Below are 24,933 nucleotides of genomic sequence, written 5' to 3' on the forward strand. Positions count from 1 at the left end.
TAACAGCAGCAGGCAGGTGAATTGTATATCAATGACTTTCTGTCCCAGTCTCCATTGACTGGAGAGTCAAGGAGGCATTAGGGGTTTCTAGCTAAAACCTAGCATCTCATCATCTGCTCAGTGATGACATGTGAAATATGAATGTCCTTTTTGTCTTTTAGACCCCAGGAACACTAAGCAATGTACACATCTGTAGGACATTTACATCTACAGAATACACAAATCCTCGCTCTTTATTTCCCAAACTCAAAACCTTCAGCTCCCCAAATTTACACACAAAGGAGAATGTAGACAAATATACAGTACCATCACAAATTCAGCACACAAATACTCACATGAACTATGATAGCCATTTGTTTCCCCTTCTGAATCTGGGCTGGCTGATGAATATTGATCCTCATCCTGTTTTATTCTTGATAGAAGATTTGCATCCATCCCAGAATTATCTAGTAAAATGTGAGCAAGTGAGAACACAGCTTTTTATACTATTGAAAGTGAAGAGTTTAACAAGCTCATATGACAGCCTTTAGGTTCCATTGTCTTCCTTCTTGACTGAGAAGACAACTTAAAACACATCATAAAAAAGTATCCACATCTGTTTAACCTGTCCGGGAGTAAAAGTTTGTGCGCTTTAGAACTGAGAGAAAAGTAAAAGTGGTATAGATATAATGGAGCTTATGAGGTCAATAGGGTATATCTGGCACAAGGGTATTCCTAAACAAATTCAGGACAAACTGATGAAATATCTCCAACCCTACCTTAACAGGACTTGGAATTCTCCTAACAATTACTTTATTGAGGGAACCATCCAAAAGTTATAGTTCTAGTTCTGCCATAGGAGGATCCTGATGGGAGACGTTAGTCTCTAACTTCTTACAGGTCTTGTATACCCCAATGGCTAGATCTCTCTGATGTAGTTCTCCCCTCTGCTCCTGTCCACCTGGGAGTTTTGAGAATTCCTGCCTATCGTGGTATGTTCCAGGACATTCAATTGAATTCTCCAGAATATAAAATACATATATAATAGTTAGGTAATATAGTCAGACCCAAGGTTAGCCACCACACACTGTGTGTGGTGTGCAAACCAAGTATAGAGGCAATCACAGGTCTTGAGGAGGAGATAAATCAAAGCAACATCATTTTATTGTGAATATTTCTGTCCATTTTTCTCAAGACACTAAAACAACAGTATTCTACATATCCATGTTTTAATGTCTTGAAAAAGACAGCTTAAGCTCCCTCAAAACATTGACAATAAAAAGCCGTTGCTCTACTTCATCTCTGCTGCAAGACCTGAGAGTGCCTCTATACCTGTTATGGATTTCTCTCTGACTTGTCACTGGTAAGCACAGAGGCTGTCAAGAGGCAAAAAAATTGTGCCTCTACCTCTTTCTGTGTTTACCAGTGACAGCACGCTGCTTCCATCAGCTCAGACACAGCACCCCCCTGAACCCCCTGACCAGCATTGCGGCAGCAGCTTCTCATGCAATCCTCGCTGGCACAGAGGGCTTTTATCTGACACTCTCAGGTAAGTAGTAGCTGCTCTTCTGCATCAGCCCTCCTCTGTGTCCTTTTGTGAACGGGAGCTCTGTACTTAAGGTGAAAGTGCTGTACTGGGAAGAACTACTACTACTACTAGAAGAAAGAAAAATCTTAAAAGTACACATCCATTCACACGGTGGAAGCTGACCTAATAAATCCAACATTTTGGGTACAAAAGGGCAGTTAATTTGCTACATACACACATGGTTAATGTGTAAGGTTACATACACACAAAAGACAACTACCTGTACTGGGACTGTCAGGTTGCTCCAAATCATCCGTAGAACAAGCTGTGTAGCGCATAACTTCTTCCTGTTTGATTTTCCGTAAAATGTTTGGATTCACTGTGGGGTAACCTGAAAGCATAAAGGATTGCTGTATGGAAAATGACTTTACAGTGCATGTTCATTATTAAAGGATCTATATGAACATTAGAGCGACACTAAATTATGGTTTAAAAAAAAAAAAAAAAAAAGGATATTCTATTTAGGTATGTATTAACTCAGAAAAAATACCTTCTATTGCTCAGTGTCTTCTAAATTCCTTTTTTTTTTTGCTGTAATTATCAAACATCCTCTTAGAGGATGGCTATGTTCATTCTCCATGGTCCTCTTTCTTACTCCCAGGTCTAGGGACTATGGGACATGTAGTGTGCATAGAGCAGTACACATGACAACTACCGTGCACTGCTCATTTCAATCAGATGGGAACGAAGGGGAAAAGGGGAGGTTTGGGAGATCATCAGGAATGTTACAAGGAGACAGAAAAAAAAAGTAAGGTACAGATTACGGGCCATTAAGTAATGAATGCGTCTGGATTATGTTTGAAAAATAAGTATATCATTTAGTGTCACTTTCAATAGTATCAATAAACATTGGAATGATACCATAATTTTGGTGCTAAAGACTTTCCTATACTTAAATCAACTAAATTCTGGAGCTGCTTGCTTATTTTACACAAACATTTGAATCATAAAAATGTACACATACAAAGTTTCAATACACAGTAAGAGCCATGCCGATAGTGGATTTCTCTTTGAATTGCAAACCCCCTCTCTCCCTGCTGAGACTACAGAAGGTTTTCATATAAATTAAATGGGAATATGGGATGACCTTTACTGATACGGACTGTCTACTGTTCTATATGTGAAAAATATAGAAAGTTGTAAAGCCTATTTTAATTCATTTCATCCACTTTTTTTTGCATAAACTGTACTTGTACAAAATTTGTACACTGTTACTATATTTACAGCAACAACACTATATTTCCTTTTTAGTGTGGTTATGCATTTAGAGTTGCTGCCACCTAGTGGCTCTCCTATGGAAGGCTTTGGTTTTGAACTGGTAAACACGTTGACATCTTTCAACAACACAACAGGTTTTTGCTAACACAAGTACAGGAATAAAGCTACGAAACAGTCCTTTGAAACTATTCATATTGACAGCATTAAACAGTGAGCATAGCTCTCATGCACAAGTGAAAAGTTATGGACCATTTTCTTTAACATGTACAAATACTAGTTAGGTGAAATCGCACCTTCTTGCTAAGCCCTGCGCCTTTCCCAACCATGACTGGCTGACTGGTGCAGAGAGCTGTTGCTCTATTTTATACATTTGACGACATATATACAGTGCTACAGATTTGAATTTTTATTCTCACCAAGTGCTATTAAGGCTTCATAGTTCTCTTTCATGATTTTCTTGTAGAGCTCTTTCTGCCACTCTTCCAGCAATTCCCACTCTTCATCGGAGAAATATACAGCTATTCGATTTAGGGTTGCCGGTGTCTGGAACCCAAAACAATAATTCCTGAAAACAAACAACTGATACCAAAGACCCGCCACCGCGAAAAGACAAAAAAACATACAATACAGATGACAGAAAAAAAATATTGTAGGCTTTTTAAAATTACCAAAATAAATAAAATCCCAGGAGGAAGTAGGAGCAGGTACCTGCCAAAAATGGGTCCCCTCTCCCTAAAAAAAAAAAAAAAAAAAAAAAAAAAAGGAAATAAAAAGGCCAAAAATATTAGCGGAGAGGGAGGGTTAGAAAAAAGTAAGACCCTGTAGTTACATCCTAGGTTTTGAACACGTAGTAGTCTACCTGGGTAAGCTCCTGCAGTTACGTTGCAGGTTCCGGACATATAATGGTCTATTAGATAAGCCCCTGTAGTTACATCCCTGCCAAGAAATGTTAGGGGGGTGGGAAGGATTAGAAAAACTAGAACTTCCCTTTATGGGTGAAGTTCTGCTTAAAGTAAGCCATATATTCACATCCCAGGTTTTGACCGATGCTGCAGCCGCCTAAGTCAGTGATAATCTTAAAAAAAAAAAAAAAGAAACCCTTACTTCTCTTTTAAATTGCCTCTGATTAACGCCAAATAAAGTTCAGCTGCTCTAGTAAGTCTTTCCTGACATTTACTTAGTCACATCCTACAGCAAAAGCCAAGGTCCGCAGAGAGCTTCCAAAGCATCAGTATCAGTCAGGAGAAGGGTACAAAATAATTTCCAAGGTATTAGATATACCATGGAACACAGTGAAGACAGTCATCCTCAAGTGGAGAAAATATGGCACAACAGTGACATTACCAAGAACTGGACATTCCTCCAAAATTGATGAAAAGACGAGAAGAAAAATGGTCAGGGAGGCTGCCAAGAGGCCTACAGCAACAATAAAGGAGCTGCAGGAATACCTGGCAAGTGCTGGCTGTGTGGTACATGTGACAACAATCTCCCGTAGTCTTCATATGTCTGGGCTATGGGGTAGAGTGGCAAAACTGAAGCCTTTTCTTACGAAGAAAAACATCCAAGCCCAGCTAAATTTTGCAAAAACAAATCTGAAGTCTCCCAAAAGCATGTGGAAAAATGTGTTATGGTCTGATGAAACCAAGGTTAAACTTTTTGGCCATAATTCCTAAAGATATGTTTGGCGCAAAAACAACTCTGCACATCACCAAAAGAACACCATACCCACAGTGAAGCACGGTGGTGGCAGCATCATGCTTTGGGGCAATTTGAACAGGTGCTTTAGTCAAGGTAGAAGGAATTATAAACAGTTTAAAATGCCACTCAATATTGGCACAAAAAAAACTTTCAGACTTCTGCTAAAAAGCTGAACATGAAGAAGAGGAACTTCATCTTTAAGCATGACAACGACCCAAAGCATACATCCAAATCAACAAAGGAAGGTTTTCACCAGAAGAAGATTAAAGTTTTGGAATGGCTCAGCCAGAGCCCAGACCTGAATCAATTGAAAATCTGTAGGGTGACCCGAAGAAGGCTGTGCACAGGAGATGCCCTCACGAACAGATTTGCAAAAGAAGAGTGGGCAAATATTGCCAAGTTAAGATGTGCCATGCTGACTCATACCCAAAAAGGGTGCTGTAATAAAATCAAAAGGTGCGTCAACAAAGTACTAGTTTAAGGGTGTGCACACTTCACTTATACAACCATATTAATTTTGATTTTTTATTTTAACCCCCCCCCCCCCAAAAAAAAGATTTCAGTTTGTTTTTCAACTTGCACAGTTTATAGGTCATTAAAAAGGTAGAAAAAGTTCTGAAATGATTTATCTTTGTCTCTTTTTTTACATCACAGAATCCTGACATTTTAACAGGGGTGTGTAGACTTTTTATATCCACTGTACATTACAGGTTCTGGACATGCATTGATCTATTAAGCTGGCCCCTGCAGTTACATCCCAGATTCTGGACATGGAGTAGTCGATTAAGAAATCCCCTGCAGTTACATCTCTGGTTCTGGACAAGCAGTGGTCTACTGAGCATGCCCCTGCAGTTACATCCCAGGTTGTGGACTTGCAGTGTTCTATTGAGCAAGCCCCTGCAGTTGCACTGCAGATCTCAGGCATATAAACTTCTGGAGGATTTTATTCACAAGGCTTTTGTTTCTGATTATACATTGTACAAGCGTTTACTTATCTATTACACGTTGATCAAGGATATGTCAAAAGGGAAAATGGACAGCTGCCAAAAAACACAAGCTGCTGGACACTGTATAATAGAAGAAAAATCACAAAACTATTTTCATACCTTCCTTTGTAGTGCTCGGGGAACTTGGCTGCAGCTTTCCTTCAGAAATTGGGGCTTGTGAGGAAGTAGTTTTCTTCTCCACAACTGAGGTTTTCTTGAACAACCGTTTACACCATCGGCCTCCTAAGATGGGTTTATTGTAAGAGAATTTTATTGTCTATTTACAGGTCATAAAGCTAGACTCATTCATAAGTCACACATTCTAAAGCCAGGTACACATTAAGTTTGAGTGTCAGCTCCAGTTGGAGCCGCTGTACTAACAAGGTGAGGTTAGTTCAGTGATCTCTCCCGCTTAGCTGTTGTGTCCTGACAGAGGCGCGCCCCCCCCCCCCCGTCAGGAAAATCCAATCGGCGCTTTCCGCCATTGACTGAGAGCGCTGATCGGGAGTCAGTCAGATGCTGGTTCACCCAGCATGCACATCCAACAGCAACCGGCCGAATGTCGGCTGATTTTAACCGGCCATTGTCTCCTGACAGTCGGCCCCCGTGTGTACTAGGGCTGCAACTAACGATTATTTTCATAATCGATTAGTTGGCCGATTATTGTGTCGGTTAATAACCTTAAAAAAAAGTGTGTATATACTATTAGAGGGGATATACTGTATATACTATTAGAGGGGATATACTGTATATACTATTAGAGGGGATATACTGTATATACTATTAGAGGAGATATACTGTATAAACTATTAGAGGAGATATACTGTATAAACTATTAGAGGAGATATACTGTATATACTATTAGAGGGCAAATCTGGTAAATATCATCAGACTCAGAGATCAAATCTTTTTATTAAAAAACAATGTCTTCCTTAAAAAAAAATGTCATTTTAAGAACGTTCATTCGATTTTCTAATCGTTAGTGGAGTCAAAATCGACGTTGGTTTTCAACCACAGTGGCTGGAAAATTCAGAAATAGAAAACTTCTTGGTCAAAGGAATTTTCAGACAGTGTATGTGGTTTTCGTTCAGAAATTACATTCATTTTAAAAACAGAATGTTAAAAACAAGTGAAAATTTCAAACAACATTCTTTCATTCAGTGAATGTACAAAGATTTTTCGTCTGAATATTCTTGTCTGAAAATTGATCCATGTGGCCAGCATAAGGATGTTATGCACACCTATGCAGTTTGTTTTTACGTTTAGTAACATAATAGGGTTTAAAAAACCAAAATGACCCCTTTATAGTACAAAAAAAAGCAGATAATCACTACTGTAAGGGGTTCTTTTTTTTTTTTTTTACCGTAGAACAGCAAAAGTGATATTTACAGTAGTGATTATTTGCTCTTTTTTGTACTATAAAGGGCTCATTTTTAGTTTTTTTAACCCCATTATGTTACTGGACGATTAATCTATTATGAAAATAGTAATCGATTATTTTCATAATCGATTAGTTGTCGATTAATCAATTAGTTGTTTCAGCCCTAGTGTGTACTCAACTTTAGCATCTGTTTTCAAGCTGTCATTTTACTACTGCATCTGACAAGGCCTGACCAGAAATGCAAATGTATTTAAACAGAACCTGTACTTTGCATAAATTAGGCAAACTTATGTTTTAATTATAGAAGCGGTCTTACTCAATACTTATATTCCTTGCTCTCCTACAGCTCTCTGATCTGCTGCCAGGCTGTTTAGGGCCCTGTTCACACCAGCAATTTCTTGTGAGGTATGGTTTTTCCTCTTTTTCTCCTATTTTTTTCCCCACAAATGTGAAACCATGGATATGCGAATGAAAATGCACCAATGAAAAAAATTGAATGTTTAGTGCATTATCAAGGCAATACTATTGACTATAACGTATCGGATATTTTTTCAAGAACTACACAAGGGATGCAGCAATGCACTGTACTGTAACACAACAGACTAACATGAAGGGTTTCTAAGATGATGATGAACAATAGTTTATGCATTAAGATAAAAAGCCTTCTGTGTGCAGCAGCCCCCCCCTCACACTTACCTGAGGTCCCTCTCTGTCCATCTATGTCCACGAGCGTCTCAGCCATCTGAGATTCTTCTTCCCGATGGGCTGAGTCACAGCAGCGGCGCCATTGGCTCCTGCTGCTGTCAATAAAAGTCAGCTAGCCAATCAGGAGAGAGAGAGGGGCGGGACTCTGTGTCTGAATGGACACAGGGAGCTGTGACTCAGCTCGGGTGCCCCCATAGCAAGCTACTTGCTGTAGAGGCACTGAACAGGAGAGAGGGGCCAGGAGCACAGAAGAGGGACCTGAGAAGAGGAGGATCTGGCCTGCTCTGTGCAAATCCACTGCAACAGAGCAGGTAAGTATAACGTTTGTTATTTTTATAGGGGAAAAAAAAACGAGACTTTACAAATCACTTTAAGTTAGGCACACACTAGAAGTTTTTTTTTTCCCCATTCAATTCAGCGGGCTGAACGAAGAAAAACGGAGAGGTCGATGTACTAACTAAGCGATGTTTGTGCGGCGATCTCCCATGCCGTGGGACTGGCTTCTGTCAAACAGGTTGCTGTACACACTGGCCGAATGTCGGCCAGGTTCTGTTGCTAGAATTCAACTTTAAGGACACTCTGCATAAAGCTCTGTGGTCAATTTGCCTTCAAATTGATCATATAAGCAGAATGTTCGATTGTTTAGAATGGAATAATTTGATGCAATAAATTACATTGTAATGTCCCCTTTCGCAGGGATCACAACCTCTAAATATAGCTTGTAGCTAGCTAACCGTCTAATTTTTGCTTTAAGAGTTTGTCTCCATGTACAGTATTCTTGCAGAATACTTCTAGCTCAGAGATATTTTTAAGTCCTCTTGTATAAACTGCATATGTGACATCAAACTACAGTGCCTTGAAAAAGTATTCATACCCCCTTGAAATTTTCCACATTTAGTCATGTTACAACAAAAAACGTAAATGTATTTTATTGGGATTTTATGTGAAAGACCAACACAAAGTGGCACATAATTGTGAAGTGGAAGGAAAATTAGAAATGGTTTTCAAAATTTTTTTTCCAAATAAATATCTCAAAAGTGTGGCGTGCATTTGTATTCAGCCCCCCTGAGTCAAGTTTGTATTAAAAACCTTTCGCTGCAATTACAGCTGCAAGGCTTTTTGGGGATGCCTCTGCCAGCTTTGCACACCTACAAAGTGATATTTTAGCCCATTCTTCTTTGCAAAATATCTCAAGCTCCGTCAGATTGGATGGAGAGCCTCTGAACAGCAATAGTCTTGCCACAGATTCTCAATTGGGTTTAGGTCTGGACTTCGACTGGGCCAGTCTAACACATGAATATGCTTTTATCTAAACCATTCCACTGTAGCTCTGGCTGTATGTTTAGGGTCGTTGTCCTGCTGGAAGATGAACCTCCACTCCCGTCTCAAGTCTTTTACAGACTCTAACAGGTTTTCTTCTAAGACTGCCCTGTATTTGGCTCCATCCATCTTCCCATCAACTCTGACCAGCTTCTATATCCCTGCTGAAGAAAAGCCTCCCCACAACATGATGCTGCCACCAGGTTTTATGGTGGGGATGGCATGTTCAGGGTGATGTGCAGTGTTAGTTTTTACACATACCAGGTACTACCAATAAATGTGGGTACATTTTTCTTGGTTTCCTAAAAGATTCATCTGGCTCCTACATTTCCCTGCCCGAGTCTGGCCATTAAATTCTGCAGGATTTAATCCAGCTGTGAAAGGAAAGCCACTCGTACCGTTTGCTCTGTGGTATTCAGTGTTGTGGACTGGCTGATTGCCTGGTCTGCTTCTAACTTGGGGCGCTTCTGCTGCTCAAGGAGGTTGTCCAATAACTAAGTCAAGAAAAACAAATTATTATAACAGATCAAGTTGACGTTCCTCTTTTCTTGTCAAATTTGTTTATTGAAGTGTAACAAAATTACACAAACAGGTTCAGATACAATTGCAGGAAAATAGCATGCCGAGTGATATAATATTTTAGCTCCAAAATAAAACTTAAAAATGGTACATATAACATGACCTAGTTCCAGGTCTATTAACTCAAAAGATAATTCACAATATTCAAGTGTGGCTAATACCTAGTGAGAGTAAGAAAAAATATAACTAAGCCTCGAATTGTCAATTAGCGGAGAATATCAGGAGTATAAACCTAAAGAAAGTATTAAGGTATTACCTAAATGTGAAACATAATGGAGCTTATGGTAATAGTGTTGTAAAACCAACAGATATAAATATAAAATTCTGCTATCTGAACCAAGAGAGAAGAAAGAAGGAAAAGAATACTGGGGAGAGATAAAAGAGAGAGGGAAACAGAAAGAAAGCCAAGTATAGAAAAAGAAAATAGGGGAAAAGGGCGTATAAAGAGAGATTACCAAAGCATTAACAAAAACTCATCAACATTGGAAGGCAATTAGTGTGTCACCCAAGGGCACCATATTTTTTCAAAGTTGCACATTTTATCATGAATCATAGCTTAATGGATTCTATGTTTGGCTTCAGCTAAGAGCAGAGTTGGGGATTTCCAGGCTTTGGCAATAGTTTGTTTCACGGCTGTAGTAACCTGTAATAAGAGTTTGAGAAAGAATATATAAAACACAAAGCGATGTGATGCTAAATAGCTGATAATTACACATAAAACCAAGTGATAAGAGTTGTAATAGGAGTTTGAAGTGGTAATGGGGGAGATTAGCCCGTTTTAAGTTTAAAAGTGCAATCGAAGGATCAGGAGAGATGGACACCTCAAAATAGCGTCCAGGATCAATACAGCCTCAAAAACAGGAAGAGGAGTATTTGGGTGCAAATTTTGCAATCTTGGCAGGGACCAAGTACCACGTGTGAGCACTTTTTAGTTTGTCTCTAAAGCTATTGTATTTTTCAAAGATGATTTGGTTGTATTCCAAATCTCATTCAAGTCAGCTGTTTCCAACTTGAGCCCAAGATCAGACTCCCATTTAACTACATATGAGAGTGGGCCAGTGTTAGGTTTAGTAAAGAGTTGGGCATAAAGAATCAAAACAAGTCCTTTTGCATGAGGATCACGTTTGCATAAATCTTCAAAGAGTGATAATTTGTCAATTTCAGCTCCACCTTGAATAAAAGGCGAAAAAAAGTTTATCTGGAGATATTGTAATAGTTCTGAATTAGGAAGTCCATGACTTTTTACATAATTCGGTCAAAGCTTTAAAGGAAGTAGGGAAAATCAAATCATTTAGTCGAGTTAAATTGGAGGTGGACCATGCTTTAAAAGATTTAGGGGAGGTCCAGGCAGGATAGAAAAGAGGATTTTTAAGAAACTATTATGCCCCGTACACACGATCGGACATTCTGACAACAAAATCCATGGATTTTTTCAGACGGATGTTGGCTCAAACTTGTCTTGCATACACACGGTCACACAAATCTTGTCGGAAATCCCGAACGTCAAGAATGCGGTGACATACAACAAGCCAAGAAAAAGGAAGTTCAATAGCCAGTGTGGCTCTTCTGCTTGATTCCGAGCGTGCGTGGAACTTTGGGCGTCGGAATTGTGTACACACGATCGGAATTTATGACAACGGATTTTGTTGTTGGAAAATTTGAGATCCAGATCTCATATTTTCTCTGACGGAAATTCCGATGGAAAATGTCCGATGGAGCCTACACACGGTCAGAATTTCCAACAACAAGCTCCCATCGAACATTTTCCGTCAGAAAATCCGACCGTGTGTACAGGGCATTAGAGTGGGATGTGTGAGGACTGTAGGACAATTTGAGCCTGTCCCAGATGGCAAGAGAATGTTTAGTAACTGAATTTATGAGTCTTATGATCAGCAGAACGCAACCATAAGAGATTAGTTATAGATAATGGGTCGCAATCTATAGATTCCAGTGCCACCCAGAGTGGAACTTCATAAGTTGCATGATATTTAGGTAACTGCGCCAATTGGCTGCATGGTTATAGGTGGAGTAATTAGAAAATCCGAGGCCACCTTTGAGCTTCAGAAGGAAAAGGGTATAATTAGGTAAACCGGGTTTTAAAGAGCCTGAAACAAAAGCTGTCACCTTCCTTACGAGCTTTTTGATCTTCTGCTTTATTGTAAGTGCACAATTGTTATCTACAATAAAATAGTTTTTTATGGATTCACACTATGGAGAGTTTCTCTTTATGCTCCTGTAATCCGGATCGCTGGTCCATCCACTGAGCCATGATCTTCTGATATATCCCCACCTTAATCAAGGGATTTACTGCTGGTGTTGGTCTGATGTCCGGATATCGATCTCAGTTTACAGGCTTGTTATCGCTTGCCCTGTGGTAAGCGTGTATTTTGTACGGTGGAGGTTCACTATCACTGGTGTTTTTCATTTTTGCACAGAAGGATTATTTCATTAGTATTCACTTCACTGGACGATATTTTTCACAGGACTGATTTTGTTGGTATCCCCTTCCATTTGGGGAGTTATCACTTTATCTCATATCCGACAAGACTGTTATACTATGCCCATTTAGGTATTCATATCAATTTCATAGCGCAGCTTCCTACTTTTTTCTATGCATTGTGTTTGTACAGATCTTACAAAATTGAGCTGCAGCTTGGTGTTTCTATTTGTTTTTATTTGTTCTAATTTTAGCGCGGTTTGAAATTTTTGCTTTTCTCACCAATATTCTTAAAAAGTATGCTGGAACAGAAATGGGTAAGACCCAAAAGAGGTAAAGGATTTTAGGCAATATAACCATCTTAATAATGTTTATTTTACCTATCCAGGATAAGGGAAGAGATGACCACTAAGTTAATAGATTTAGTTATTTGATGCAAAATAGGGGGAAAATTGGCAGCAAAAGATCAGAAAGATTAGGCGTAAGAGTTATATCTAGGTAAGGAAGGTGAGTAGAGGACCATGAGAAAGAAAAGGAAGAGATGCCTGTGCTGTTGTGCAGCAGAGGGAGGTAGAGCTATATTTATTGCCATTGATTTTTGAGGGTTGATGGCAAGACCAGAAATGTGGGCAAAATTATCAAGCTTCTGAAGAAGGTTGGGAACAAAGATTAAAAGGTCATCGGCAAATAGGCATAGTTTATGCTGATGACCAGCTAGTTCAAGACCTTTAATTGAGGGGTCAGAGGGGATCAACTGGACAAGAGGTTCAATAAGTAAGACAAAATAGGAGTGGGGAAAGCGGGCAACCCTGACGACTGCCTCTGCATATATCCTGCGTATTTTACATAGGCTCTAGGCTTATCATATTGTGATGAGATCCAGGTAAGAAAAGTAGGACCAAATCCCCAACACTGTAGGACATAATGAAGGTAGGACCATGAGACTATAAAAAGCTTTTTTGATATCGAAGAGCAATAAGCAGAAAGGAATTTGTCTTGATTTAGCAGAATTTATCAATAAGGTAGCCCTACGTACTCTTTCTCCCACTTGGCGCAGTGGGATGAAACCAACTTGGTCCCTATGTATTAAAGAGCCAATTACGCGGTTTAGGCGAAATTCTAGAACTTTCGTTAAGAGTTCAATGTCAAGGTCAAATAGTGAGACAGGCCTGTATCATCAGAGTGGGGTTTGGAGATCATTGAGATTATAGCTGTTAAAGTTTCAGGTTGAAAGGAATGTCCATCAAGAAGGGAATTAAAAGCACTAGTCAATAGCGGTGCAAGAATAAGTGTAAACTTCTTGTAATATGCAGCAGGGCCTGGGCATTTAGTTTAAAGAGTGTTGATGGCAAACACAAATTTCATTAGTAGTAATGGGGTTTTCAAGACAGTTGCGGCGTGCTAAAGGGATAGTTAGAAGTGTTATTTGAGAGAAAAAGAATCTGCTGAAGATCTAGTGAACCCTCTGTTTTATATAGGGAGGCAAGGTGTAAAGGATCTTCAAGGGATTATTGGTGTATGTATCTTGAGATAGTTTCAGTCGGATTGGTTTGGAAGAGTGATCTCATTTTTTGAGGGTGCGGGCTAGAAGTGGGTCAGGTTTATTAGCTTTAAAGGTAGAAGGTATGCCTAGATTTACAAAGCATTTTATCAACGGACTCTGATAGAAAAAGATCAAGGTCAAAACGTGCTTTATCAAGCTGTTGTCGCAGGAGTAGGATTCGATTGGAAGTGTGTGAGAGAGGAGTGGAATTCTGCTTCCAACTTTTGTTGCAGGAGGCACTGTTTTTTGACGAATACATGCTCCTCGAAGTACAGGCTTATGAGCGTCCCAGAGGGTCAAAATGGGGATATATCTGGAGTGGAGTTATTGGTCAAATATTCTTTTAAAGCAATTTCGAAATCTACAGAATGAGATGGACGAGATAAAATGTAATTGGTAATGTGCCACGTGGGATCATGTGCCTTAGGGTTTAAAGAAGTGAAAGTGGCGACTACCGCACAGTAATCAGTCCATGTAAAAAGGAATTATAGATGAGGATAGGCGTTCAGGGGTCACGCCTATTGTGATAAGAATATGATCTATTCGAGAGAATGATTTATGAGGATGTGAGTATAAGGTGAATTGGCGTTTGAGGTTTCAATCAGCTGTCGGGTGCTGAAGCCGCCATTGCCATTAAGGCAACACAGCAGTGCAGCATTACGGCTTCACGCCAGATCCTTACTACGCATGCGCGAGGCACCACTGCGATCTCCTACTAGCACAGCGGCGGAGAGAGCCGAGCCACTGACCTGTCAAAGACCCTTTCGGGGGGGGGAGACAAATGAGTGAAAGTTCCACTTTTGGATGGAACACCGCTTTAACTAATTTTTAATATTCAAAGCAAACTCATCCATCAATGGGGTTGATTTACTAAAAGGTAAAAAGCCTGTGCACTACAAATGCAGTTGTTCTAGAGTGTAACAGAAAGTGTAAAAAAAAAAAACTGCATTTTTGCTTGCACGTTGATTGGATGATGGAAAAGAAAGAAAGGAAAGAAAGGAAAGAAAAGAAGAAAAGGCTTTCAGAGCTGGAGGGCCTCAACAGACATCTCCCATGATCGCACTGCTCGCGTGCCTGGCACTCTAATTGCTGAGTTCTTCCAACTCGACTGATCACAGCAGGCCCTTTACCACGTGACCAGCCGTCAGCCAAGAATAGCTGATCACGGACAAGCCGGTTATCAGCATTTGTTCTCCTCAGGATCAGTGTGAGGAGAGAAGCAGAAAGCCGGTAACCATCTTCTGTTACAGGGAAATCGGTCCCCGACTCGGTGCCTGTCAGTGCAGTCAATCAGTGCCCACCAGTGCCGCCCACCAGTGCCACCAATCAGCATTGTCTCATCAGTGCAGCTTCATCAGCGCACATCAGTGAAGGAGAAAAATTACCTATTTGCAAAATTATATAACAAACTGACATTTTTTTAAAAAAATTTTTCTTTCAAAATTTGATTTTTTATTTTTTTTTTTTTAACTAAAGAAACAAAAAAAATAAGTAGTGATTAAATACCACCAAAAGAAAGCACTATTTGTGTAAAAAAAAAAAAAAGATAAAAATTTTGTTTGGGTGCAGTGTTGCAGGACTGCGCAATTGTCATTCAAAGTGCTGAAAGCTAAAAATTGGCCTGGGCAGGAAGGGGGTATAAGTGCCCAGTAGGCAAGTGGTTAAAGCAAGTAACTTTTCTATCTATTTACTAATGCTAGCAGCATAAGGATGAAAAACAGTCAATGTTGATTGGGAGTGTAAAGTTCTACTTTAACCTCTTCACGCCTAAGGGTAAAACAAATCTACATGCCTAAGCACAATTTTGAAAATTAGTAAATCTGTACATATCACAACTACTTTGTACATCCAGGTGGATTATACCACGTTTTTTTCAGGACAAATTGGGCTTTCATTTGGTGGTAAATGGTAACGCATATCTCCTGATTTTTTTTTTTTTTTTTTTTTTTTTATTATCAAAGGAAAACTAGCCCAAAATAGTAACAAAAGCTATTTTTAAAATGTAGCTGTATATATTTTTTGCTCCTACCACCAAAGAACAACCCAAACTAAATTCACCTGCCCACGATGATCGCAGCGATACCAGTACAGCCCGGAAGCAATAGTGCCCACTTCGCTTTTTTTTTTTTAATCCTACCTAAAAACTCACTGACACTAACAAAAAAAAAAAAAAACACTGACCCTAACCTTTGACCCAAACACTAACCCTGGCATTGACCTAGATCAAACCTTGATCTAGGTTTTCTTTTATTATTTATGTCACACTTTTTTTTCTCCTCCATTCAGGAGGCAGGCTTCACAGTGACTGATCACTGTGATAGCGTCGGATTGGTTGGATCTCAATGAACATCCTACCATGATTGCACTGCTCGCGCGCCCGGCACTCACCTGTAGATCGATTAGGAGAAAAGGTATTATAATTTGCAGGGATTTCCTCCCACTTCCTGTTTGACTATAGGACAAGGGATGGGAAATCTAACCAATAGGGCACACATGGCAAAAAAACTGAAGGGGCTATAACCCTCCCCTACTATATCCAAAATGGAAAAAAAAAAAAAAAAAAAAGGGAGGGGGGGGGGGTAGAAGGATGGCCATCAAATTACCTGTTTTCTTTCATGTATTTTCAAGTGATAAGCTGCCTGTCTGCGCAGCTTAGGAGCACCAGTAGCAAAAATTGTAGGCACGGCATTCACCTTCAGTTTTCGCCTCATCCATTTATGGTTTGGTTCAGATGAAATCAAAGGAGGATCACTGCTTATATCAAACATGTCCTTCTCAAAGTGCTCTGAACACAGTACATAATGCCCCGGGTTCTTCATTAAGGTGTCCCGCACAAACTCCTTTACGTTGCCCACATCGGTGCGGCTGTGCTGTACCCATGTCTCTGCCAGTGGCAGTTCCTTGGGGAAAGAGTGCATGGAGACTGCCGACGGAAGCTTACCACTGTAGTTGGTGCAGCCATAGGCAAAGCAGTGAGGCATTTCCAACCTGTGAAATAAAGACAATATACTTAGTGTAAAGTTTAGAACATGTTCACTTTCAGAAATATGTTTATTCACGGTTACATCTGAAAGCATAAAAGCTAAACTGAGATAAAAAAAAGTTCAGGAACATTCCTTTATCTCATTGTTTTGCAATTCTATATATACTACAAACTGTATGATTGAATCGGTTCTGACATCGCTGTTTTACTAACCTGACAGCTTATTCTAAATAGGAAACCTTCATTTTGTTTGCAAATAACAAAGATTCTAACTACCAGCAAGAATAAGTCCTTACATTTAAAGAGCACCTTTCAAGTCAGATCCATCATGGCAGCCCCTGTTAGCGGGCATCCACTCACCCGCGACTGCCACGTCCCTCACCTTGTTGTATCACTGCCGCATCACCAGCCATCCCATTAGATTTACCAAATTTATATAATAGAAGGAACACCTATCTAGCCAATCACTGTGTATCCAATCAGGCAGGCCCTTGCACTACATAATTTATGGCAGATCTAAAGGAGATTGTACAATCAGATTGTATAGTGTATGGCCACATTTATAGACCTAAAAATCCTAGTTGTGCTTTCAGTGCCATTAATTGTTAACAACACACCAAACACAGAAGCAAACACACATTTTGGCATGTGAAAAAACGAGTGGCAAATGCTGAAAAACGCACATTAAAAAACACGCCAACAAGCCACATATAGCACAGCCCATTTAAATCAGCAGGATGCCCTAAGCGTGTCACAGGAAAAACAAGACACAAAACGTTCGCTCCCACTAGGCTAGATGTGAATGGGGCCTGAAAGGGAAATCGGTGCGATAACACAACGAGGCTCCATTCACATCTGTGCGTTTACTTGCATTTCAGAAAAGCGCTGCACCAAAAATCGCAGTAAAAAACACACCAAAAAAAAGGTGGATGAGCTACCCTATGTGTGCTGAGTGAAAATGCTCCAAAACACCTCCCCCCCGCTAATAAAAACGCATGTGGGAATGCGAGTTCCCACTATGCAGAGATGTGATAGGGGCTTGAAAGCTGCGTGTTTCTGTCCACTCCCTTCTATGTACTTGTATAAAGATGGCCACAGACTATGAAATCTGATTGTGTATTTAGTGAGAAGGGTGATCACATTGATTGCATTTCATTTAAAAAACATGCAGCTGGGAGTGGAAGGGTGGATGATGCAGGGTGTGTGCTAATGAGGTCAGCTGGTCAACTCCTTCCTGTGTCATGATCTACAAGTCTGTATGGACGTAAGACAGAAGCAATAGATACATTTGGAATCATGGATGCAGGACAGCAAGGTATGCATCTGTAGATTTTATAGAAAGCTTTGATATTTTTGCAAAAAAAGTACAAGAATGCTATATTAGTACATAGGGGAGCTGGACTTTCGGGGAAAAAAAAAAAAAAGTGAACTTAGTCTTTAAAGTGATTGTAGGATTTGTGTTTTTTTTTTTTAATTTTAAATAACAAACATGTCATACTTACCTCCACTGTGCAGCTCGTTTTGCACAGATTGGCCCCGAACCTGCTCTTCTGGGCTCCTCCCTGCATCAGATAACCCCCTTAGGGGAAGCGCTTCCCCGAGGGGGTTACCTTGTAGGCGCGCTCCTGAGTCCAGCATTTGGCGTCCATAGCCGCCAAATGTATGACTCGGCCTCGCCCCAGGGTCACTGGATTTGACTGACAGCAGTGGGAGCCAATGGCTGCGCTGCTATAAATCTAGCCAATCAGAACACGAGACACCAGCTAGAGATGGTGTGCTCGTCCCCGGCACAAGAAAATGAGGGTTCAGGTAAGTAAAATGGGGGCACAGGGGGGGGGGCTGCTGCACTGCAAGAGTTTTTTCACCTCAATGCATGGAATTCATTGAGGTGAAAAACCAGGAAGGTTTACAATCCCTTTAAGGAAACCATTCAAAAGAAGAATATCAATCCATGCTCAGGCTGACTATACCTACGGTCCCTACATTTAATTTTCAATGATATATATCTATATAGTTAAAATAATGTATATAGAAAATGTAAAAAAATAAATAAAAATGGATGTTCAACTTCATCCCTAAAGCTGGGTATACACGTGCAGTTTGATTTTTTGCTCCACCAGCGGGTTGAACGAAAAAAACATCACAGATCCCCACAAGCGAGGTGTATGCAGGAATCTCTTCCACTGCACTATTGTTTTCTGACAGCGGGGACTTCCCCCATCAGAATACACTGATCAACAATGCAGCCAATGGCTGATTGAATGCTGGTTTTTCAGCAGCACTGTTTGAACAGAGAGAGGTACACACGGGTCAAAATTCAGCCAGCTCCTGCAGGCCCATCTTAATTCCGTCCGTTTTACCAATTTCATCGCTCTTTAGCGGTCAGGTATGGGCCAGTCCTATTTATTGCCCTTTCCTCTTGGGTATGGAAAACAAGCAGACATAAGAAAAAATGCTGTAAGAGCAAGACTGTAGACATTGTTTATTTCACAGCAGATTATCACCTTCACCATAGACTTAACTTTCTTCACATGATCTGTTCCTGGAATGCATGAGGCTTTTAGGTTTGAGATTACATTTTACAGCTGCTATTTCCTTGCCAAAAATTAAAATATCCATTACATTAAAAAAAAAGTATTTTCAATTACTGTTAAGACTTATTACTGTAACATTAACCAGAAAGTATTCTTGGATGTAATCTTCACAGGCTTCAAGCTTAATGTGGGGGGTGGGGGGGTGGGGGTGGGGGGGACAGTGTATGGCCAGGTTTGTACATCTCTAACAGTAAGGCTTGCGCCTAAGGCCTTTCACACTTGTGCTACTCCAAAGTTGCACGATTTTGACAAGTCAGTCATACGACTGTGGATCCGACTTTGCCCCACGACTTGAAGTACAACTTCAATGAGCACGGACGCGACTTTGATTACCAAATAATTAGGGGGAACTCCACAGCAGGAAAGGGGGTGGGGACGAGCGAGCCCCCCCCCCCCTCCTGAGCCGTACCAGGCCGCATGTCCTCAACGTGGGGGGTGGGTGCTTTGGGGCAGGGGGGCCCTGCCCCCCGCCCCAAAGCACCTTGCCCCCATGTTGATGAGGACAAGAGCCCCTTCCCGACAACCCTGGCCGTTGGTTGTCGGGGTCTGCGGGCAGGGGGCTTATCGGAATCAGGGAGCCCCCCACCCTATGTGAATAAGTATTCTGCTCTCCGGTTCCTTCTGCCAGGCTCCTCTGCTATCTTCTTGCAGCTCTTTTACTAGCGTTGGCCCGGTCTTCTCCTTTGTCTTCTTCCGATGTTGACACGATGCTCTCTGCCACTGTAAGCTAAGTGCGCAACGATTTATATAGGCATGGGGCGTGGTCACCGGGTGATGTCACCCGGTGACACCGCCCCCTTATGACGTCAGAGTCCCATCATGCCCGGGCTGTGACGTCATAAGGGGGCGGTGTCACCAATCTCCATGCCTATATAAATTGTTGCACACCGCGCACATGGCATTACAGTGGCAGAGAGCATTGTGTCAACATCGAAAGAAGAGAAGAGGGAAGAAGGCAGCAGAGAAGACCGGGCCAATGCTAGTAAAAGAGCTGGAAGAAGACACCAGAGAAGTCGGAAGAGACCCCCGAAGTCGGAGGAGGACCCCCCGAAGTCGCCTAATAAAATTACTTTAAAAACCTGTCTAGTGTGTTTTTTTTTATTGACACTTTTCCCCCCAGGTGAATGGGTAGGTGTACAATGTACCCTATACTCATTCACATAGGGTGGGGGGCCGGGATCTTGGGGCCCCCTTATTAAAGGGGCTCCCAGATTCCAATAAGCCCCCCGCCCGCAGACCCCGACAACCAACGGCCAGGGTTGTCGGGAAGGGGCCCTTGTCCTCATCAACATTGGGGCAATGTGCTTGAGGCAGGGGGGGCTCGCTTGCTCGCTTGTCCCCACCCCCTTTCCTGACCGTCCAGGCCAGTGCTCGGATAAGGGTCTGGTATGGATTTTGGGGGGACCCCATGCCGTTTTCGGCGTGGGGGTTCCCCTTAAAATCCATACCAGACCGAAGGGCCGGTATGCTCATAAAGGGGGAACCCATGCCTTTTTTTTTTTTTTAAATTGCCGTGGAGTTCCCCTTTATGCACATTTCGCATGCCAAAGTCGGATCAGTTAATACGGAATCCGACTTCAGAAAAAAGGTAGTGCAGGAACTACTTTGAAGTCAGCATGACTTAAAGTCGTGCCAATATGAATGGTAGTTATTCAAAATCATGGAGAATGACTTGTCATGAGATTTTGCAGTCCAAAATTGTGGGACAAGTCGAATAAGTGTGAAAGAGGGCTAATGCAGGACATCTGAGTTTAACTTATCACTATCAACATCCAACAAGCACTAAGGGCTTATGCTGGCCATACACTATACAAAAAATCAGGCCGAACCCATTTTCGAAAAACGAACATTTGGCCATGAGTGCAAACAATAGTGCCATCATGTAATGACCGATAAATCATCCAGTGGACATAAATGAATGCATTTTTGTTCTTTTTTTACATATACCTAGTGCAGACAGTTCAGACAGGAAACACATTAACCTTTCAATTTATCATTTGTCAGAAAATTTCCAAACTTGTCCTTTGTTTTTTCGGCTCAAAAACGTCCCAACGATTATTGATTTTGTGCCCATTAACTGGCCGAAAAACGAACAAACTGTCTAAATTACCGATTTTCGGACGATTTTTCGTATAGTGTATGGCCAGCATTAGTCTTCATGTCACACATTCCAGTGCTTTTTCCCTGTACAAAGCTGTTCAACGCCAATCAGTGGCCTCCAGCACTTGAGTCAATCTGTAGTCAGGATGTTTTAAGGGGGCCAATGCACAAACTGCATGCCGTTCAAGCAACATATCCACAAGTTAGCAATCGTAACCCTTGTGTTCTCCATGAATATATTATATATATATAATGTTTGGGGGTTCTTCGTAATCTTCTAGCAAAAAATACTAATTTAAACTTGTAAACAAATATCAGAAAAAGGCCTGGTCCTTAACTGGTTAAAGTGGTTATAAACCTGAGTCAAGAAATCTGAGCAAAGCACATATATCTGTAGTGTTTACTTATCTCTCTCCAAAGCTGTGTGTGTGGTTTCTCTCTGGTGCTTCCCTGCTCTGTAATCAGCATGAGTCACTTCTGAGAAGTGTTTCCGCCACATGAGATACATTTGTGCCGGTGGGGGAGAAAGAGCTCAGAACAGAGCCGGTGTCTTGTCGAATACAGTCCCCTATCCAGAAGTGTCCGCCCTGTAGTGCGCAGGCGCAGTACGGAGGACAAACGAGACGCCGAAAGTCTCCGAAGTTCAACAGCTGATCGTCAGCTGTACACGGCGCCTGCGCATTTATTCTTACCCTATGTCCAGGATCATTCCCTACTATCCAAGTGGACATAGAGTTAGAATAAATAGTTGCCGAGCGCAGCGAGGCCGTGCCCGAAGCGTGGCGAGCGAAGCGAGCCCGCGAGGGGCCCTCTTGCACAGCCATCGCTAACAGGTGCCCGAGCGCCGTGTACAGCTGATGGTCAGCTGATCAACTTCGGACATTTTCGGCATCTCCTGCTGCTCCGTACTGCGCAGGCGCTGCGCCTGCGCAGTACGGGGCGGACACTATCTGATAGGAGGACACTATATGTCAGAACACCGGTCTATTCACAACACAGTTGTTGTTCTGCTGTGTTGAGGGGGTGTGCCTTTCCTCCAACCAGCTCTCACACACTGTAACTGAAGTCTCTCCTCCCTGCTGCTAACAGATGAAGAAAGATTTTTTTAACACAATCTGCATTTTTGAAGGGATGTAGACAAGAGAAGACTGTAGATAAACAAGTAAAACCTATGTAGAACGATGTGTATCATCTGAGGCTGTTCACTTCACTGGGTATATGTGAGGGTTTACATCCACTTTAAAGTGGTAGTCCCCAAATCTAAAATGTTGTGGCTGTACCATACGCACCATTCTACTAGATGCACGTGCCATACACCGTGCACCACTCATGGTAGTTGTACCCAACATACAGTGGGGACGGAAAGTATTCACACCCCCTTAAATTTTTCACTCTTTGTCATATTGCAGCCATTGGCTAAAATCATTTAAGTTCATTTTTTTCCTCATTAATGTACACACAGCACCCCATATTGACAGAAAAACACAGAATTGTTGACATTTTTGCAGATTTATTAAAAAAGAAAAACTGAAATATCACATGGTCCTAAGTATTCAGACCCTTTGCTCAGTATTTAGTAGAAGCACCCTTTTTATCTAATACAGCCATGAGTCTTTTGGGAAAGATGCAACAAGCTTTTCACAACTGGATTTGGGGATCCTCTGCCATTCCTCCTTGCAGATCCTCTCCAGTTTTGTCAGGTTGGATGGTAAACGTTGGTGGACAGCCATTTTTAGGTCTCTCCAGAGATGCTCAATTGGGTTTAAGTCAGGGCTCTGGCTGGGCCATTCAAGAACAGTCACGGAGTTGTTGTGAAGCCACTCCTTCGATATTTTAGCTGTGTGCTTAGGGTCATTGTCTTGTTGGAAGGTAAACCTTCGGTCCTGAGCACTCTGGAGAAGGTTTTTGTCCAGGATACCCCTGTTCTTGGCCGCATTTATCTTTCCCTCGATTGAAACCAGTCGTCCTGTCCCTGCAGCAGAAAAACCCCCCCACAGCATGATGCTGCCACCACCATGCTTCACTGTTGGGACTGTATTGGACAGGTGATGAGCAGTGCCCGGTTTTCTCCACACATACTGCTTAGAATTAAGGCCAAAAAGTTCTATCTTGGTCTCATCAGACCAAAGAATCTTATTTCTCACCATCTTGGAGTCCTTCAGGTGTTTTTTTTAGCAAACTCCATGCGGGCTTTCACGTGTCTTGCACTGAGGAGAGGCTTCCGTCGGGCCACTCTGCCATAAAGCCCCGACTGGTGGAGGGCTGCAGTGATAGTTGACTTTCTACGACTTTCTCCCATCTCCCGACTGCATCTCTGGAGCTCAGCCACAGTGATCTTTGGGTTCTTTTTTACCTCTCACCAAGGCTCTTCTCCCTGGATAGCTCAGTTTGGCCGGACAGCCAGCTCTAGGAAGGGTTCTGGTCGTCCCAAACGTCTTCCATTTAAGGATTATGGAGGCCACTGTGCTCTTAGGAACCTTAAGTGCAGCAGAAAATTTTTTGTAACCTTGGCCAGATCTGTGCCTTGCCACAATTATGTCTCTGAGCTCTTCAGGCAGTTCCTTTGACCTCATGATTCTCATTTGCTCTGACATGCACTGTGAGCTGTAAGGTCTTATATAGACAGGTGTGTGGCTTTCCTAATCAAGTCCAATCAGTATAATCAAACACAGCTGGACTCAAATGAAGGTGTAGAACCATCTCAAGGATGATCAGAAGAAATGGACAGCACCTGAGTTAAATATATGAGTGTCACAGCAAAGGGTCTGAATACTTAGGACCATGTGATATTTCAGTTTTTCTTTTTTAATAAATCTGCAAAAATGTCAACAATTCTGTGTTTTTCTGTCAATATGGGGTGATGTGTGTACATTAATGAGGGGAAAAAAATGAACTTAAATGATTTTAGCAAATGGCTGCAATATAACAAAGAGTGAAAAATTTATTGGGGTCTGAATACTTTCCGTCCCCACTGTATGTGCAAACTTTTGAATGACCACTTTGAAGGACCACTTTAAAGAGAAGTATGGGTTTCTTTTTTTTTCCCATTCATACTTACCTCGGTGGATGCAGCACCCGGTGCCTCTGCACTGAAGACCGAGCGATCGAACATCACTGATCGCTCTGCCTTCACAGCTATATGAGCAGAGATCTGTAGACTGTCAGTCACAGCCCTCTGCTCATCTCTCTCCTCGCTCACTGGAGCACCTGGCGGATGCAGACTCTTATTATTGGGGTGACGCAGTGCCTGGACTGATATCTGTGATGTCTGCTGAAAACAGGTCACAGGCATGCAAAATGAATTGCACTCCTGTGATCCATAGGAGAAGTCCAGCCAAAAGGAGCTCCTCCTTTAAAGCGGAGTTGCACCCAAAAGTGAAAGTTCCACTTTAAGCACTCCTTACCCCCTGACATGCCACATATGGCATGTATTTTTTTGGTCACACACAAGCAAGGTGTGTTTGTGCGTGACCTAGTTTGACAGGTACCTGCTCCCACTTCCGCTTGGGCTGCCTAGGCAGCTGGAGTGGAAGTTCACCTCTCCCCCTCCCCGCAATCTTCTGGGACATGTCCCAAAAGATTGCCCAACCAATGGGGAGGCACTGCGCGACTCACACATGCGCAGTGCGCACCCGACTGACAGCGCAAGCTGTCACAGTCGGGTGCCCACACTTGCAATGCCAGCGCCGGGGAGAGACGAGTGAGAGCCGGGCAGCCGCATCGCTGGACCACGGGACAGTTGAGTGTGTGTTTATTAAAAGTCAGCAGCTACACTTTTTGTAGCTGCTGACTTTAAATAAACACAAAAAGGGCTGGAACTCC

At 41.8% G+C, this 24,933-nt stretch overlaps 1 protein-coding gene across 1 annotated transcript in view; it reads right to left on the reverse strand.

The window, feature by feature from the left end:
* The window catches only part of LOC141107967 (uncharacterized), a 54,020-nt gene that overhangs the window by 15,158 nt on the left and 13,929 nt on the right, over window positions 1-24,933 (reverse strand). The window contains exons 2-7 of the mRNA XM_073599074.1: window positions 16,038-16,422; window positions 9,274-9,369; window positions 5,590-5,712; window positions 3,202-3,328; window positions 1,788-1,898; window positions 336-446 (exon numbers count right to left, since the gene is read on the reverse strand). Coding sequence (XP_073455175.1) covers window positions 336-446; window positions 1,788-1,898; window positions 3,202-3,328; window positions 5,590-5,712; window positions 9,274-9,369; window positions 16,038-16,415 — 946 coding nt within the window. The 5' untranslated portion in view covers window positions 16,416-16,422. The remainder of the gene's footprint in view (window positions 1-335; window positions 447-1,787; window positions 1,899-3,201; window positions 3,329-5,589; window positions 5,713-9,273; window positions 9,370-16,037; window positions 16,423-24,933) is intronic.

The sequence above is a fragment of the Aquarana catesbeiana genome, linkage group LG09 (genome assembly GCF_042186555.1).
Source record: "Aquarana catesbeiana isolate 2022-GZ linkage group LG09, ASM4218655v1, whole genome shotgun sequence".
Classification (NCBI taxonomy): Eukaryota; Metazoa; Chordata; class Amphibia; order Anura; family Ranidae; genus Aquarana; species Aquarana catesbeiana.